Source organism: Gadus macrocephalus, chromosome 13 (assembly GCF_031168955.1).
Source record: "Gadus macrocephalus chromosome 13, ASM3116895v1".
Classification (NCBI taxonomy): Eukaryota; Metazoa; Chordata; class Actinopteri; order Gadiformes; family Gadidae; genus Gadus; species Gadus macrocephalus.
Window position 1 is genome coordinate 16,383,985 of NC_082394.1, and position 17,414 is coordinate 16,401,398.

General features: G+C 43.3%; 1 protein-coding gene and 1 non-coding gene across 3 annotated transcripts; one reads left to right on the forward strand and one right to left on the reverse strand.

The window, feature by feature from the left end:
* Positions 1-739: 739 nt before the first annotated feature.
* LOC132470929 (protein kinase C delta type-like) lies at positions 740-16,588 on the forward strand. 2 transcript variants are annotated; one of them, XM_060069873.1, is made up of 17 exons: positions 740-1,354; positions 6,709-6,825; positions 7,095-7,367; positions 8,589-8,757; positions 9,109-9,140; positions 9,291-9,376; positions 10,010-10,139; positions 10,504-10,604; positions 10,735-10,819; positions 10,984-11,087; positions 11,952-12,125; positions 13,106-13,197; positions 13,354-13,416; positions 13,547-13,685; positions 14,541-14,729; positions 14,886-15,014; positions 15,254-16,588. In XM_060069873.1, exons 2-17 carry the CDS (start codon positions 6,717-6,719, stop codon positions 15,410-15,412), a joined length of 2,034 nt encoding a protein of 677 aa, XP_059925856.1. In that variant the 5' UTR covers positions 740-1,354; positions 6,709-6,716; the 3' UTR covers positions 15,413-16,588. The 2 variants fall into 2 exon arrangements, with proteins under 2 accessions (XP_059925856.1, XP_059925855.1); XM_060069872.1 differs by lacking the exon at positions 740-1,354 and adding an exon at positions 3,155-3,381.
* On the reverse strand, positions 7,420-7,491 carry trnae-cuc (transfer RNA glutamic acid (anticodon CUC)). The gene has a single exon. It is a non-coding gene; the product is annotated as a tRNA-Glu (tRNA).
* Positions 16,589-17,414: the final 826 nt, after the last annotated feature.

The following is a 17,414-nucleotide window of genomic DNA, read 5'->3' on the forward strand; positions in this document are numbered from 1 at the left end:
TCACCACCACCACCACCACTACCATTTGAATGGATGTATTGGATTTGTGTATAGCTACCTAATGCATAATGGTAGGCTACAGAAACCGGTTCGGTTGCTTACAATGTTCAAATTCAGACGTAATTGAAAGCAACGCAAAGGACAAATTGTCACAAAGCATAGACAGTGCTTGGGAGGAGAAGAGAAACCAGCTATCGAAAGTCCTTTTGTCCAAACCTCCTATGGGCTTCCCTATAGCGCTAGTGGTGATGATGAGCATATCATGATTCTTATTTGTCTATCTCGGCACAATCCAATACAAAACAAAACATGTGTGCGTCATGCCCATACTATGTTTGCTGCTATAAATAGACCCAATGTGAGCCGTGACAAATTGCATAAGTTTACTCCGTCCATTCTCTTCTCAACGTCGGAGCGGGCGGGGAACGATGAGTCAGCACCATGTGGTTCAGTCTACGGCGCTTGGGCGGGGAGGGGCAGGTATGGAATGGAAAGAGGTAGGGGAGGGGTGAGCGGGGTCGGGGTCCACGGGGTGGTTGGATCCAAAAAAAATCTCTCTATGGCTCTGGGTTGGATCAGTCAGGACACGTGTGACTGTGAACATGGGAACAGAGCGAACAGCCAATAGGAACAACACACAGGAGGTTTCACACCAAACCTGTTCGACAAGTTCCCTGCTCCCCTGTCTCCGTGTGCGTCTGCGACTCTGCGTGTTCGTGTGCGTCTGCGTGTGCGTGATTCTAAAAAAAAGTTTATCAAATAGAATGTTATTAAAGTGACACTGACTCCAAAGAAACTGCAACTTCCCTTAATTGGTTTTGCACTCACACCGACTTCACAGCCTTCAAACTATTGCAGAAGTAGGCCTATAGGACAATAAAAGTATCGTGTAGTTCTGAAAAGCGACAACATATATAGCGTCCCGTTCATCTATGCTGCGGCGGGAATTCACCTGGCCTGACGTCACTGCTTGGCTCGTCCCACGACTTGAGCCATACTGCACTCGACTCTGCTCGACTGTATTGCCAGAGGGGGAGAGAGGGGGAGAGAGAGAGAGAGAGAGAGAGAGAGAGAGAGAGAGAGAGAGAGAGAGAGAGAGAGAGAGAGAGAGAGAGAGAGAGAGAGAGAGAGAGAGAGAGAGAGAGAGAGAGAGAGAGAGAGAGAGAGAGAGAGAGAGAGAGAGAGAGAGAGAGAGAGAGAGAGAGAGAGAGAGAGAGAGAGAGAGAGAGAGAGAGAGAGCCACACACACACACACACACACACACACCGATACTACGGTGAAGATAAAGACACCCCGAAGCCGTCCGCTGTAAACAGCGTCAGTGCCACTTATTCCTGGTTTCTCCACGGGAAGGTAAGTCTTCTAAACTGTCGCTGGGTATACAACTTTTCATGATGTAGCCGGACCCGCTGAGAAACTTGTCTCACTGGTATTCTCGGCGTAGGCTGTGCAAGGTGTTCATGCTCCCTGTTTGCCCCGCCGTGCAATAGATGGAAATTATTAATGTAATGTAACCCCTTAGCGAAAAGGTTCAATCTGGACCGTCCACTACTTTCACTCCCGTCACGCGTTCCTCGTTCGGCATCATGACTTGTTTATGTTTTACAAGACGCGTCAATACTGACGCGAACTGTGTTGACGAGTAGATCAACTAGTAACGTTAGGCTGGAGTAATAAGAGACGCTTGATGATATTCAAGTTCCACTCTATAAGTTATGTTTCCAAACAAAGTTGACGATGTGACAAACGATTAGCATTGTCTGTTATTGTCAAAGACGAACCAGTGGCCAAAGCTGCCAATACTGGCAGGTCCTAATATAAGCTCCTGTGAATCTATTTTGCCCCTCTGCCAGGATGACCCAGGTTCGTGGGTCTGCACACACTGACACGCTTCCTCTTTTTACACCGGATTTGGTGATATTTATTGATCAGTGGGAATGTATTCGTGTGAATGACTTCACAAGCTCATGGTTTAGGCAAGTGTGTCCGCACTGTGGTTCACAACGCGAGCGACTGGCTTTGTGAGAAGATTAGCTACATTCTCTTGGTAGAAAACAACAGAGTCCCTGGCTTTCATGGTTGCTTAGGCAACTGTGACTGTGAAGCCTATTTTCAAACGGATAACCTTGAGATAAAGAAAAAAAACATGGCACAATGAAGTCTTGGTTGTGTGTACAAACCACAATGTCTTTTTATATCATATATTTTATATCGTATTACATGGACAGAAGGTGTAGCCTACAGGAACAGAAGCACTTCAACCTTTCCTTCTATCTGTCCACCTGCATAGTGTGCTGCTGAAGGGGTGTCAGTTTTCTTTGTTTTGTCATTGAAGAGTCCCCAATGCAGCACTGATCCAGAAGCGCACCCACAGACAGAGGAAAAATTATGCAAAGCGTGCGGTGACGACAGTTCACTGCAACACTTCTCTGAAAATTGCACACACACACACACACACACACACACACACACACACACACACACACACACACACACACACACACACACACACACACACACACACACACACACACACACACACACACACACACACACACACACACACACACACAATTTGCTTCTCACCGCATCCTACTTTGCTCTGGCTGGCAAGTTGTGTGAAGCCATTATTAACTGAGGTTTGAACTGTGAACGAGGCAGAAAGTGACACTGGTCACCCTTGATGATATGGGGAAAGGACAAACACAAACACACGGACACGGACACGCACACGGACACGCACACGGACACAGACACAGACAAAGTAGTGGAATTTGTTCCCCGTTCTCTATAACAGGTTTGAAGATGTGCCAAAAGGGAATAGTGAAAACAGAAGACTTTACTTTTGGTCTAAGATGATTATATTTCACTACTGAATTCTTGGAATAGAAAGGGCAATAAAACTCGACTTACATTAGTGTAGAGCTTTCATTTCAAGCTGGTTTATGCAATATTATCTCTGAAAGATGTGTGTTTTATCAAGCATAAGTGCATTGTTCAGAGAAAATATCCCATATACCAATGCGATATGATTTCTGAAAAGTATGGATTTTGTAGTGAAATGGAGGAGCAACATGCAGTAGAGATCATTCCACCCTAGCCTAACCTTGAACAAGTAACTCTATCGTTCAGTTTTTCTCTGTTTTCTGTCTGTGTGCACGTGCATGTGTGTGTCTGTGTGTGCGTGTCCGTTTGTGTGTCTCTGTTTCTCGCTCTCACTCTCCAGTAAGCCTTTGTTGTGGCTCTGTCTATGATAAGTAATCGTGGGTGTTTTCCTGCAGACCTTCCTGTAGTTGATCAGCTGTAGGACTGGCGAATAACTGATCGAATGCAATTGGATGCTATATGTAGGGATACACATCGCTATTATCATTTCAGAGGTAGGCTCATCTCACGTCTGAAATTGTTATGATTAGTCATTATAACATTAGAAATTTGGATTATGAAACTGCTTCATATGATTGAAAACGATAAGCAATAAGTGCGGGCCAGCCCTTATCTACTAATATATTTTGATTAATTGCGGGGGGATTCGCTGTAGCATGTGTTTGTGCTTGCCGACTAAGCAAAAATGTATGTATGGCGGGTGAAGAAGGAAGGAGAATCCTACACCTCGAGTGACTTGATTTTAAGGCCTTTTTGGCAAACACATTCAGCTACGAGTGACTGGCGACTCTGTCACTGTTTACAATGAGCTGTTATGATTAGTTAATTTGTCACTGCACTCTAGTGTTGTGCATGAAGACTGTTAGCAAAGTATTATAGATATAGTATACATGAACCTTGTTAGCAAAGTATTAAGCCCTGAACCTGGTTCGCAAATTGTTACACATCAACGTGGCTAGCTAAGTGTTATACATGACCCTTGTTACAAAGTGTTATGTTTAGTAAAGTTGGAGCAAGAAATAAGCTGCAGAGTTTTACCAGGTTTTACCATAAACATAAAGCTCCCTTTTATTCTGAAAATAAATGTTGAACCTATGAGTCCTGCACCAATCTCTGAGAGGAAACCACACACACACATGAAACCCAACACACGCAACCACACACACCTGCCTGTTATCTTTTGAAGCCTATTATCCTATTATGCTCCGAGTATGCCTGCGGGTGTTATTGTTGTTGCGTGTTTGATCAGCTGCAGAACGACCTGTTGTCCCCATGCACCATGCTTGTTCTTAGGATCTACTATACTGTTCTGTACTTGTACTCTATCTGGTCAGCAACATCACCATGGCCAGTTTGAACACCCTGTGCAGCAGAGTTTCAATGGATATACTTAAGGAAGTTCATAGAAATGAAGGAAATACTTGAGTTTTATTTTTGCAACAGCACAATGATTAAGTCTGGTGAGCCGGAAAGCCATTGTGGATAATCATGCGTTAGAAATGTTAGATATATAATTACCCGGGAACCGGTTTAGGGACAGTAAGCCCCGACAAGCATGTTGTCTGGCCAGTTCTTTCAGCAGGTCCAGGTTCATTGCTCCGTCACCATCACTTAAAGGGTTAGTTGGAGAAGATCACAGCATTAGTGCTTTTAAAAATAAAGGTAGTAGTGATGGTGGTAGTTTGTGATAATAGCGAGGAATAGTAGTGAGTGGTAGTAGTGAGAGGTTGTGGTGGTGTGGGAAGTGGCGAGCGATAGTTATTGGTAGTTTTGAACATTAGTGAGTTGTAATAGTAGTACATGTAGTACATAGTAAATGTATTTACGTACGTACGTACATACGTACGTACGTCTTTTCATCCTTTTGTACCAGACGGTCAATAGCATAACATTCCAAGGGGCCACCGTTGTCAGTAACTACTGAACCGGCCACTGGAATAACATTGTTGTCTGGAAGTTTAATTAGGCCATGTTTTAGACTAGTAGGCTCATGATGACACATTTTGATATATGCTTATAAATACAAATAGATCCCAATAGCATCTCTAGACCAAGTTCTTAAAACAAATATATTGTCTTATACAGTGGTGGGAGGTCAAATTAGGTTCAATTCAGTTGTATTCATCATTAAAAGCACTCAATTTCTCATGGAAAAATCCCCAAATCACGAATACTACACTGTGGCGTATGTTATATTTGATCAAACACGGTTGCTGTTGTGGTGTTGCCGTATTAGATTAATGGATTGTAAACATGTAGATCAAGATAAGTGAATCCTCTAGCAAATAAATACAAAGGTTGACCTGATCCACCATGTCGCAGCCACCCAATCCACATCATTCTGTTGTTTCCTATCTCCATTTAAACTGCAACTGTTTTTAGCACCTGTATAATTACTGGAATATTTTGGTACTATTCCGATAACAGCTCGTCATTCTAGTTTCCACCATATTTCGAAGGAGTTACCGGCAATTGGCGGTATTGTGTTTCCATCACAGGTTGTTATTCCAGTTGCTAGCTAGATGTATGGATAGATTGACATCACGTGTAGATAGATGTATGAATAGGTAGATGGCATACCCTTTAATAGATGGATAGATGTGAAGATGTTGAGATAGATAGACTTATAGATAGTTAGATGTGTAGATAGATAGAAGTAAAGATAATGATCAAAGGATCAAGCTGATTGATTTATACAGACTACGTGCCTTGGATGCCTGTTGGTAAAACACACACACACACGTGCGCGAGCGCACACACACACACACACACACACACACACACACACACACACACACACACACACACACACACACACACACACACACACACACACACACACACACACACACACACACACACACACACACACACACACACACACACACACACACACACACACACAGGGGTGTGTGTGTATTACTGGCTAAAGGGGGCCAGTAATAGAGGGAACCAGCCCATTGACGTATCAATATCATCGTTTTGATGGATTTTCAAATCTTGTTCAGGTTAACATTATTTATCTCAAACATTTTGTCCATAAACCAAGCAACGTGTTTTACAACTTATTATTGGATTTTCATTTGGACCTGAATGATTGTTGTTATCACCAGCAGTGAGTTATTGGTCTCTGCTTTGTTTTCCCTTCTGGTTGTTACGTCAGTTCCTTTACCCAATAGGGTACAATAGGGTTTGTCTTGGCACATCATTTGCAATGTTTCCATCATTGCTCCATTTAAAACTGGAATGCAGTTTCGGCACCTTGGGGTTCATTTAATGGGTTACATCAGCTACTACTAAATGTAGAGATATTATATGTTACCCAAGCTTGGCATCATAAGAAGTGAACTATGTGTTTGGTGCTGGACTCGGACTCAGCCCAAACTACACATGTGTTTTAAACATACTATTATACAATCTGTTATGGTTCATGAATGCTAAATTATCTATCATGAATAGCAGCATCAAAGAGAAATTGTTTGAACAAAATGTTTGATTAGTTTGGCCTGTTTGATCTAGGCCCACATCTATGTTGGACATAAAGGATGACATAAAACATGTTAAACAAATTCAAACAATAAATGTCGCCGGTTCAGAACGTAGACTGACGGATGTTGGAACAGAAGGTAAATCTTTTGGCTTATGAAGAGCATTGTGGTATCTTCTCTCTTGACCGAAGTAAACTCATTTGTACAGTTGCATCGGAAAGTTTTTCCTTTTCCAAGCGCACACATCATAAGATCATCGTAGATGATGATGACGATAATGATCTGATTATTAGAATGTCTTTTGCCACCCTCTCTTTGTCCGGTACATTCCAGCTCGCGCCATGGCTCCATTCCTGCGAATAGCTGTCAACACGTTTGACCTAGGGGCGCTGCCCCCACTGGACGGCACGCCCATCTGTGGCATCAAGATGAAGGAGTCTGTCAGCACAGGTGCGCAAGATGCACACACACACACACACACACACACACACGTACACACACACACACACACACACACACACACACACACACACACACACACACACACACACACACACACACACACACACACACACACACACACACACACACACACCAAACATGCACACACACACGATGAGACTTTAGACGCCCTTCAGACATGTGGGTGTACGCACTGTTGTTGCCAGCTTTTCTCAACCTTGCGTACCCCCCCCCCCCCCCCCACTCCCTGCTACCAGAGCGAGGAAAGACCCTGGTCCAGAGGAAACCCACCATGTACCCGGCCTGGAAGACCTCGTTCGACGCTCACATCCACGAGGGCCGAGTCCTCCATGTTCTCCTCATGAGGTCGGCGGAGGAGCCCCTGTCCGAGGCCACGGTGAGCCTGTCCGTCCTGGCCGAGCGCTGCAAGAAGGGCAAGAACAACTGCTGCACCGACTTCTGGATGGACCTGCAGCCCTCTGGCAAGATCCTGATGTCGGTGCAGTTTTTCCTGGAAGACACGGACACGGGTAACAAAATTGAATAAAGCTAAAACTGTTTGTGGATAGTTCAAAAGATGAGTTCCCTGACCGGGAATCGAACCCGGGCCGCGGCGGTGAGAGCGCCGAATCCTAACCACTAGACCACCAGGGATCTGTGAATTGGGCTGTAAATAGACAGCCCTTTAGTCCAGTAGGCAGACCCTTCCCCCAACTCCCCAACACACTTTCCATTACTATTGGAGTTGATATACAGTGCCCTCTAGTGGTCTTCCTACCTGTAGCAACAGTCATGCACAGAACAGCACTTGCAAAACAATAGACTGGGTCTACTCCTCTCTAACCATCCCTGGGAATTTGTGCGCTGCTTTTGATGGGCAGCTGATTTAGGATCAAGCTGGATGGCTGTTAGCAGTGAGCCTCCCTGTCTTCTAAGTTATTTTATGATTCTGAACAGAATATTGTATTTTCCAGGGATACTCCAGTCTAGTCAGGAGGATTTGTCCGAGTAACGAATGCTTAATAATGCAATGAATGAACCATACAAAATTGAAGATACTTTCATTGTTCACATGGGAAATACATTCAATTTTATTGGGATTTCTACAAATGAAATAGTAGTAGTACTAGCTATTCGTCTGCAAGAAGCACAATTCCTTTTCAGATGTCTTATATTTGAAAAAGCAACCAAACCACTTCACTGTACTGCAACTCCCCCCCTCCCTCTCTCTTCTCTCCCCCATCTCTGTCGTCCCCCGCCATCTCGCTCCTCCCCAACCTATATGGCTTCCCCTCTAGTAAACAGGCTTTTGTCAGCATATAACCATCAGAGTAGCAGACGGAGAAATCTAAGATATTTCATCTCGTTCATATCATCGCCCAACACTAACTGGTTTCCTTAAACTAAGTGGTTTTTTATTGGTTGTTGTGTATATGCTGTGCGCCTTCCCACCCACACACACACTGACACACACACGTCACCTTCTGCATGCCCCTTAACCCATACCCCTTTGACTGAAGAGTCATTTGAAGGCTTATCCCTGCATTTGTAAACATTGAATAGCATTGCACCATGATGACGAGTATGGTGGAAATATGTCATCATTAACTCTTTGACAACCTCTGATCTCACTCCCCAAATCCCCTTTCAAGAAAGGCAGATTTCATGTTTATATATTGTTAATGTCTAAATATATGTTTAACTAATAGATGGTATCATAACTAATAGATTGTTTCAATGGATTCCTCCAGTTTCATGTAAGTCGTCGGTGAGGGTCATCGCGGAGGACGGGCTGACCACCCTGACCCGGCGCCGGGGGGCCGTCAAGCAGCCCAAGGTCCACCTCATCAAGAACCACGAGTTCAGCGCCATCTTCTTCGGCCAGCCCACCTTCTGCTCCGTCTGCAAGGAGTTCATCTGGTGAGGCGATGTGGATGAACCGTTGCATCGCTTGATTGTTGGTTTTTGTTCAAACACACGTCGGTTCAATTCATGTTTGGCCTGGTTTATTGAGACAGATTCGTGACACTCACACCCCCGATATAAAAGGAAAACTGCTATCCTGAGTCTGAAGACTCATGTCACTCGTATTGCAGCATATATTTCCACCCTATCTTTTTTTGCTAAACCATTTTTGCAGTGTGTGATTTCATCCATTGATATTCAGAGATCTGAGTTTTGTATCGATATCAAAAATGTACTTTATTTCCCCGGACTCTTGTACTTGTATGTTCACTATCAACGCAATAATATATTTTATTTCATTTCCAGGGGTCTCAATAAGCAGGGGTACAAGTGTAGACGTGAGTGGTGTTCTTTGTTTTTATAATTTAGTGCTATTGAGCATTCTGGAAACGTTTTTTGATTGTGTTCATTCAATTCTCTACTTACAATGTCATACTCCTATTACTATGTCTGCTATGTATTAACATGTGCTTTTGTCTTCCCCTCAGAGTGCAATGCAGCGATACACAAGAGATGCATTGAGAAGATCATCGGCAGGTGTACTGGAACCGCCGCCAACAGCCGGGATACAATGGTAGGTTTCCACTATAGTGCACCTGTCTGTTAACGTCGGACTGGGAACTGCAGTTTTGCCTTCACAAGTCATGTATATTTTAAGAACTACTGCTAACTGCTGTGATTCATGGAAAAGGCTCATTTGATTGTGAACTTCACTCTGGTTGCGGGGTGTGAGCAGAAGAGATATGAATCAATAATTTAGTTCCAGGACGGTTGTAATTCCTATAACCAGTGAGTCGTATCCTTGAGACATAGACGTTTACAGCACAGAAACTGATTATCACTGCAGGGAGACCTTTGTACCAGTATAAGGAGTTTCCCTTGCTCTTTGTCGATAAGGAAACCTTTTAATAATCATCAACAAGACTAATTAGATATAGCAACTTGAACGTATGTTCTTTCTTTAAACCTCCATTCCCTAAGAATTTGAATAGTATTGACAATTCTAGGGAATTAAGCTTTCAATGCGTGTGTGAGACCATATGCTGCCGATATACATCACTAGGGAAACTATATTACCATAAATGACCAATCAATTGCAAATCAATTGCATTTTTCGAACTAATGATTGAATTGTAGTCATTCATATTTGACACTATATGATATGATATGATATAATGTTAACTGGGCTTTTATGTGTGGACTGCAGTTCCAGAAGGAGCGCTTTAAGATTGACATGCCCCATCGCCTGAAGCACCACAACTACAGGGGCCCTACCTTCTGCGACCATTGCGGCAGCCTACTCTGGGGCCTCTACAAGCAGGGCCTCAAATGTGAAGGTGAGTCTGTCTGACCGATTCAATTCATTTTATTTTTACCTCAATAATTCTACACCTTATAAACATTCACAGTGGTTAAATGTAAATTTTGATACAGATTTAAAGCGCTCAACTGAGATCGACAAACCCATGGTTGTATCAAACTGGTGCAACACATCTCAGATTATATATTTTTCTATTACATTCCTTTTAAACTTGGATCTACTTAACTCTGATCATCTCTAATCCATGCTCAAAGCCATATATATTTAAATCGGAACCCAACTAGAGGTTTAGAGCAAGCCAACTGTCATCTAACCCCAAGCAGCGTGAGCGAGGGCTTGTGTTCAGCTCTAATTCCCCTCTCTCATTCCTCCCTGGCCAGACTGCTCCATGAACGTCCACAGCTACTGCCAGGGCAAGGTGGCCAACCTGTGTGGCATCAACCAGAAGCTCCTGGCCGAGGCGCTCTCCTACATCAGCCAGGTAGACCTTCTATCGTAGCTACTAGCGAACGAGGTTACCACCAAGTAATGGTACCGTTTATTGACCGTTTATATCGTTATGATCTTGATACGGTTGTTTTAGATTTCAACAAGCCTCTTTTCTCCCTCAGAAACCCGCCAAGAAGCCGGACGATGGGTCTGACTCTGCAGTAGGGATTTACCAAGACTTTAAGAGCGCAGAAGTGGACCCTAGTGGTAAGAAGCTGTTATTACTGTGTACTTGCAATCTCATCTACGGATTTTGACATTGCACATAAGACTACATTAATTACTTTCGTCTTTTTAATTAATTGTATTTTCCTATTCCGCACCATGGCGTTTTGGGTCACGTAGTTACGTAACTTGTATTTATATCACAGAGGAGGTAACCGCAAAGCAGGACTCCGGTGCGGCGTTGGCCCGACGCCTGACATTCAACCAGCTTGTGTTCCACAAGGTGCTGGGCAAAGGCAGCTTCGGCAAGGTAGGCCATGGGTGTCACCAGCAATAGGCTGCTCCCTTGGACTCTTCCAATGCATTGATCCATGAAATGTGCCTAGAGTCTTACCACAACGAAAGCCAATACTAATAATAAAACTAATAATACTAGACGTCAATATTTTTTGGAATCACTTTTTTAAACAACATTTCTATATCCAGTACAACACTAACCCACCCAAATAAAACATAAATAAACTCAACTAAGTACTGTGTAGTTTTGACCGTCTTAGGTTGGTAATAACTCAAGATATAATTGTGTATTTCTTTGGAAAGTAGGCAACTAAATCTTAGAAAGACTTCCTCTTTAACCATAAATTCAAGTAACAATTGTAGTTATCCAAGGTTTATGTCAGTAGTTTAATTATGTTAATTAATTATGTTAATTACGATATTTTATTTAAGTTGAAAAATTACCTAAATTATCCAAATATTTGCAGAACTACCTGTTCTTCAAATAGTATTACAATTTAATCAAAAAGTAAGCTGAAACTGTTCAGTAAAAGGAAGCCGTTGGTTTCAATGTTATCCGATGTTCTAACCATATACCTTGTGACTAGTTATTCCTTCTCCATGCAATCAACACAAACCTTTAGCATGTATGTTCTGCAACTTTACTCAGTAAGACATTCCCTTTTCCAAGCATTATTTAGCTTTTATTGACTCTAATTAACCGGTTAAATATTATTAGCAATTCGGAGACTGTATAAGAAAAGGTACCAAATCACCCAAATAATATTTGGGCTCCATGCCACATGGTATTTCTCTCCATATAACTGATCATTATCAAGTTCAAGTTGCCCTGTATGGGCTGTATCACATGGTGACCTTTGGTACGTCGGGTCCCCAGGTGCTGCTGGCTGAGCTGAAGGGTCAGGGGGAGTACTTTGCGGTGAAGGCCCTGAAGAAGGACGTGGTCATGATGGATGACGACATAGAGTGCACCATGGTGGAGAAGAGAGTCCTCTCCCTGGCTTGGGACAACCCCTTCCTCACACACCTCTACTCCACCTTCCAGACCAAAGTAAGCAATCGACATGATCACTCTCTTTTCCTCAAATGTTTTCGATTGACCGGGGAATCAAACCCATGCCGCGGTAGTGACAGGCAGTGAGAGCACCGAATCCTAACCACTAGAGCCCCAGGGAGTGGGGCCCAAACTTCTATTAACAAAGCTTCTTAGCATAGCTTCCAGATGGCCCTCTTCATCCAAATAATAGTTATTAAGAAGAATTAGATTTATTTAGTTTGATTTTGTTCTTGTTTTTGTTTGTTTTCCCCTGGCTAGAACGAATGTAAATAAACCTGCCAAGGTTTTGTGTATCCTGACCTTTTAATAAATGTTGAAGGCTTACCTTATGAACAAACTAAATACTCTGGTTTGACTCGAGGGTCAGTTTAATGGCGGATGAAAGGTGAATTAGGAAACGTATTGGAATAGAATGATGTGTGCGCTCCTTGTAAACAGAAAGATGCACAACTCTGGACAACCCCTAGACGGTATAATGTGAACAGAAGAGTTAATGACATTTTAGATTAGGACACGCGAATGCATTAATAATAGCCACTTACCCAGAACCCCCCTCTTAAAGACTACCTCCAGCCAAGGTTATCCATAATATCCAACTACTTGAGTAGTCGTATAATGGCTATTCATTTTGGAAGTGTACATGGGAGGTTTTGATTTAATACTTCTAGGAGCGAGAATGGGACAGTACAAAGAGATGGTTTTCTTTAACCGTGTGTGACCATGCCAGCTTGTGTCAGCTTAGTCGCCCTTTCGAAAAATACAGATCTGTCAGCGCTTGAATATTAATGCATTCGTTATTTCTCAAAAATGCATGACGGTGGAAGCAGGAAAGATGATGACAAAGTGGCTAAACTGGCTATTAGAAAACACTAAATTGAAAAACTGAAATACTGGAAATGTGCTGTCAAGTTACCTCCTTTTAAAAAGAGTTGTACGATGAACCGATTTTTTTTTTTCCTTTCCGTGTTCTCCAGGAACATTTGTTCTTTGTAATGGAGTACCTGAATGGCGGAGACCTGATGTTCCACATCCAGGACAAGGGCCGCTTCGATGTCAACAGAGCCACGTGAGTAGCTTCCCTGTCCCAAACGAACAGAGGGCATAGTCATCGTCCATCACTCCATCGCTCCATCACTCCCCAACCGTCCTCCGCCTCAACGCTGTAACATAGACCCTGACTTAATGTTAATTTCCTAATTTCCCCGTCTCTCTTTCTGCTCAGGTTCTATGGCGCTGAGATCATAGTGGGACTGCAGTTCCTTCACTCCAAATGCATCATCTACAGGTGAGAATGCACCATCATCACCGCAATAACACACCATCATCACCGCAATAATACTAGTTGAATCTGTATCACAGCTTACACAATTTGATTGACCTGAACTCACCCCCCCCCAACTACCACATGTGTGCAGGGACCTAAAGCTGGACAATGTGATGCTGGACAAGGATGGACACATCAAGATTGCAGACTTTGGGATGTGCAAGGAGAATGTGTGTGGAGAGAACAAAGCCACCACTTTCTGCGGAACACCAGATTACATCGCACCAGAGGTCAGCCGAAGTGCCTCCAATTTATACGTTTGATGCCGTTTAGACTGCTGAGTGCATCCGTACCTCTCAACCTCCATATTTGATAATCACATAAGTGAAGTTCACCTGTGAGGCTTATTTGAGAGGATGATGTTGATAGCCACAGTTTCCTATCCATATTGTTTGGTGATGCTTTTGAAGCCAAGCGTGCTTTCGAAAAATACTCTGAATAATCATGACGGATGTGCTCTTTTCCACCTGCGGGTACGCATCGGACCCAGTACGCCTCAGCCCAGTAGTGAGGGGGGCGGTATAGCCCATTCAGTTACGGCTCGCGTTTCCACAGCCGAAAGTACCCTTAATGGTAGGACAGGGTTTAAGCCGTATGGCGATAGTCGCGGCAGCTAGCTAAGCACTGTGATCTCAAAGCAGCCCGACACAGTGTAGCCTGCTAATAAATCCAAAAAGAAGTACGAACAAAGAGCAACAGTGTAGGACGTCAAAGAAGGACGGCAAACATTTGTGCAACATTTTCTTCAATAAACAAAGCGTTCGCCGTTGTTCAGAAATACCTCGCGAGTAATGCGTTTGTTTGTTATTATCCCCCTGTCGCAAGGAAGTGCGATTCTGTCGACCAATCAACGGATGGCGTGTGTAGCTCGAACTTGCCGGCACCCTTTCAGGCGTCTCAGTACCCCAACGGAGGAGTACTGCGAGACGAGTACGGCTCAATACAGCTCAGTCCGGATCGCTCCCACTTTTGGCGCTGGAAAAGCGACCCGTGCCGCACCTTTTGCAGACTGAACCGACCCGCACCCTCCGGTGGAAATGCGCCATTAACAGCGGTAGTCTCTCCTCCCCCTCCTCCTCTCTCAGATCCTGTTGGGGCAGAAGTACACCTTCTCGGTGGACTGGTGGTCCTTTGGCGTGCTGGTGTACGAGATGCTGATTGGCCAGTCGCCGTTCCAAGGGGATGACGAGGACCAGCTGTTCGAGTCCATCCGAATGGATACCCCGCACTACCCACGCTGGATCACCAAGGAGTCCAAGGACCTCATGGAGAAGGTTGGCCTCACTCCCTCTCTTTAGTCAGACACATCCATGCCATATTGTCCCTCATAATGCTACTCTCTTTGCAGTAAAAGGTTAAATTCAAAACACCTTTGTTGCAGGAATGCTGCTATCAACAAATAACATTGTTTGGTTTGTGTCTTTTTCTAGTTGTTTGAACGAGACGTCAGTCAAAGGCTGGGCGTGGTTGGGAACGTTCGGCTGCACAGCTTCTTCAAGTCGATAAACTGGCCTGCTCTGGAGCGGAGAGAGGTGAAGCCCCCATTCAAGCCCAAAGTGGTACGTTCCTCGACATAATTGTACCCTATACATAATAATTATTAATTATTAATGAACATTGTGATACTGGTATGTATTATACAAATAATATTGCATATCTAAGGGTACATAATTAATTGTACATAATATATAGAGCGCAGTACATCATTATGTATAGGTTTCACTAGCAGACTGGCTACACCAGCATCATGGTTCAACTAGCATGCTAAAAGACCGTCCCCTTCCTCCATGAAATTTAGAAAGGCCCAAACGACTGCAGTAACTTTGACAAGGAGTTCCTGAACGAGAAGCCACGATTCTCCCACGCTGACAAGAACCTCATCGACACCATGGACCAGGCAGCGTTCGCTGGCTTCTCCTTTATAAATCCCAAACTGGAACGCATGATGGAGAAATGAAGAGCCAAAATGGCTGTGCTGAAAACATTGGTTCTATCCATGCATACTACTGGTACGCCTTATCGTTCAACTAAAGAAAAAAAATCTTTCCAGGCTCTCCTGAAGAGTGTGACTTAAAAAAAAGGAGAAATGGCATGATATTGGCTTGTAATTGATGTAGCCCACACCAGACTCTGAATCATAGATGAGGAACCTGAAGGAAAGTCTGTTGAATGGCTTAAACCTGTACAGAATACTGCTACAGTATATCAATCAATGCTGGTCTATACATCAGGGATTTTCTCTACTCTATTCACTGGTCTCTTAAGCTTAAGATCACACATATATTATGTCTCGATTGTATCTGTAACTATGGGTAACATTTTAACCTTCCGCGTAAGGATTGTGACTTTGTGTTCTGACATTGCATTTGATCCATATAACGTGTGTACACACACTAGTCCACACTGCTGAGGGAAGTGTTGCAGTGTTTTTGCTGTAACCCAGTGCGTACATCTGGGCTCTGTCTGTTTTACCTGGTTAGGCCGCGTGCTCAATGTCTGAGTCGTCAGAGTTAAACTGTCCAGTGGGGCTGGCCAGGATCAACGATGACACCAATAGGAAAAAATGAGTTATTATTTCAAGGCCAATTACAAATTCAGTTGCAAGTGAGGGAGTTCTTCACTTGTTACAGCACAAAACTTAAGACATTCAGTACTACATGTGTATATTTATCTTCACAGTAGTACGGGTGTATCTCTGTATTAGGTATGTTTCTTGGACGGGCTGGGGATGACTACAATGCTGCATGCTGCCACTGGAGGACGTGTTGCTACTGGTGTCGGTTACTGCTTTGTACTTCTTACTAAAGGGGTTCAAGGGCAAGACGAAATGTTGTGGGTTCCCAGATGTGATTTGGGACAGTAGCAGAAATACTGGAGAGAGTTGTACCACTATAGCCCTACGGTCTGAAGGATATATTTGTGTGTGGGAGAGAGGAGTGTTTGATCATATATGTTTTAAAAATGTAATGTTACTTGAATTTGCATAATTGAAGACGAAAATAAGAATACTGTATATTGACCTTTTAATAACTATTATCTTGCACTGTTGGTGAAATTTGGATATAGGCCTACTTTTTTTCTACTCATATTTTACGTCGACATAACTACAAATAAATGCATATCAAAATCCAAACCCCACGTGACTCTTTTCCACGTTACCAATGTCATATAGTGTCATATTTAAATGGTTGCAAACGCAAGTGGAGGTGGGACTAAAGCAGCCCTTGTAGTGAGGGCAGCTTTAGTCCCATCTATCTGTCAGGTGCCGTAACCACACATCCCCCGTTCATTGTGTGAAAAGAAAGGCGAGTCGACATTCCTGCAGTGCGCACACGGGTTTGGTTGAATGCTTGTGTCGTCTTCTACGTTCACTTAAATAACGCAGTAGTTTAGTTGGATCGGAAAGTAGCCAAGACGATATGAGGATAAAAGAAAACCTAGCCCACATTTTAACGACTGAAAGCTATCCCAGTTGTTGTGAAAGCTGGAGTATTTGTCAATGTTCCTCTGAGCTTTAAAGTTCTAACCTATCGCCCTTGGTTCATGTTATTATACGCTATGTATAAAGGATTGGCTTTCCTGGTCTATTGTTCTGTATAGCTATATTGCAAAAACCTCGCCTCCGTTAGTTCTGTAAAGATAGCGACTATATGAAAGAGGGACAAAATGCATGCCTCCACGATTTATCCCTACTGGTGGATTTTTCCTTGGATCTACGATTTTTTTCTTGATTGGTTTTCCTAACCGTCGGCATGTATTCTCGATATTTCTCTATTGTGGGGTAACCTAGGGAATGGTCTCTTGTAGGGGGTAATCGTCAGCAAAAGCCTGCATCGTTGAAGTGATGCCATGATGTGCGAAGTGATCACACTAGCATTGCCTTTCAATCATAGCCCCTCTTTATTGTTTAATAATAAAGTGATATCATTAAAGTAGTCATCCATTCTATGTATATATTA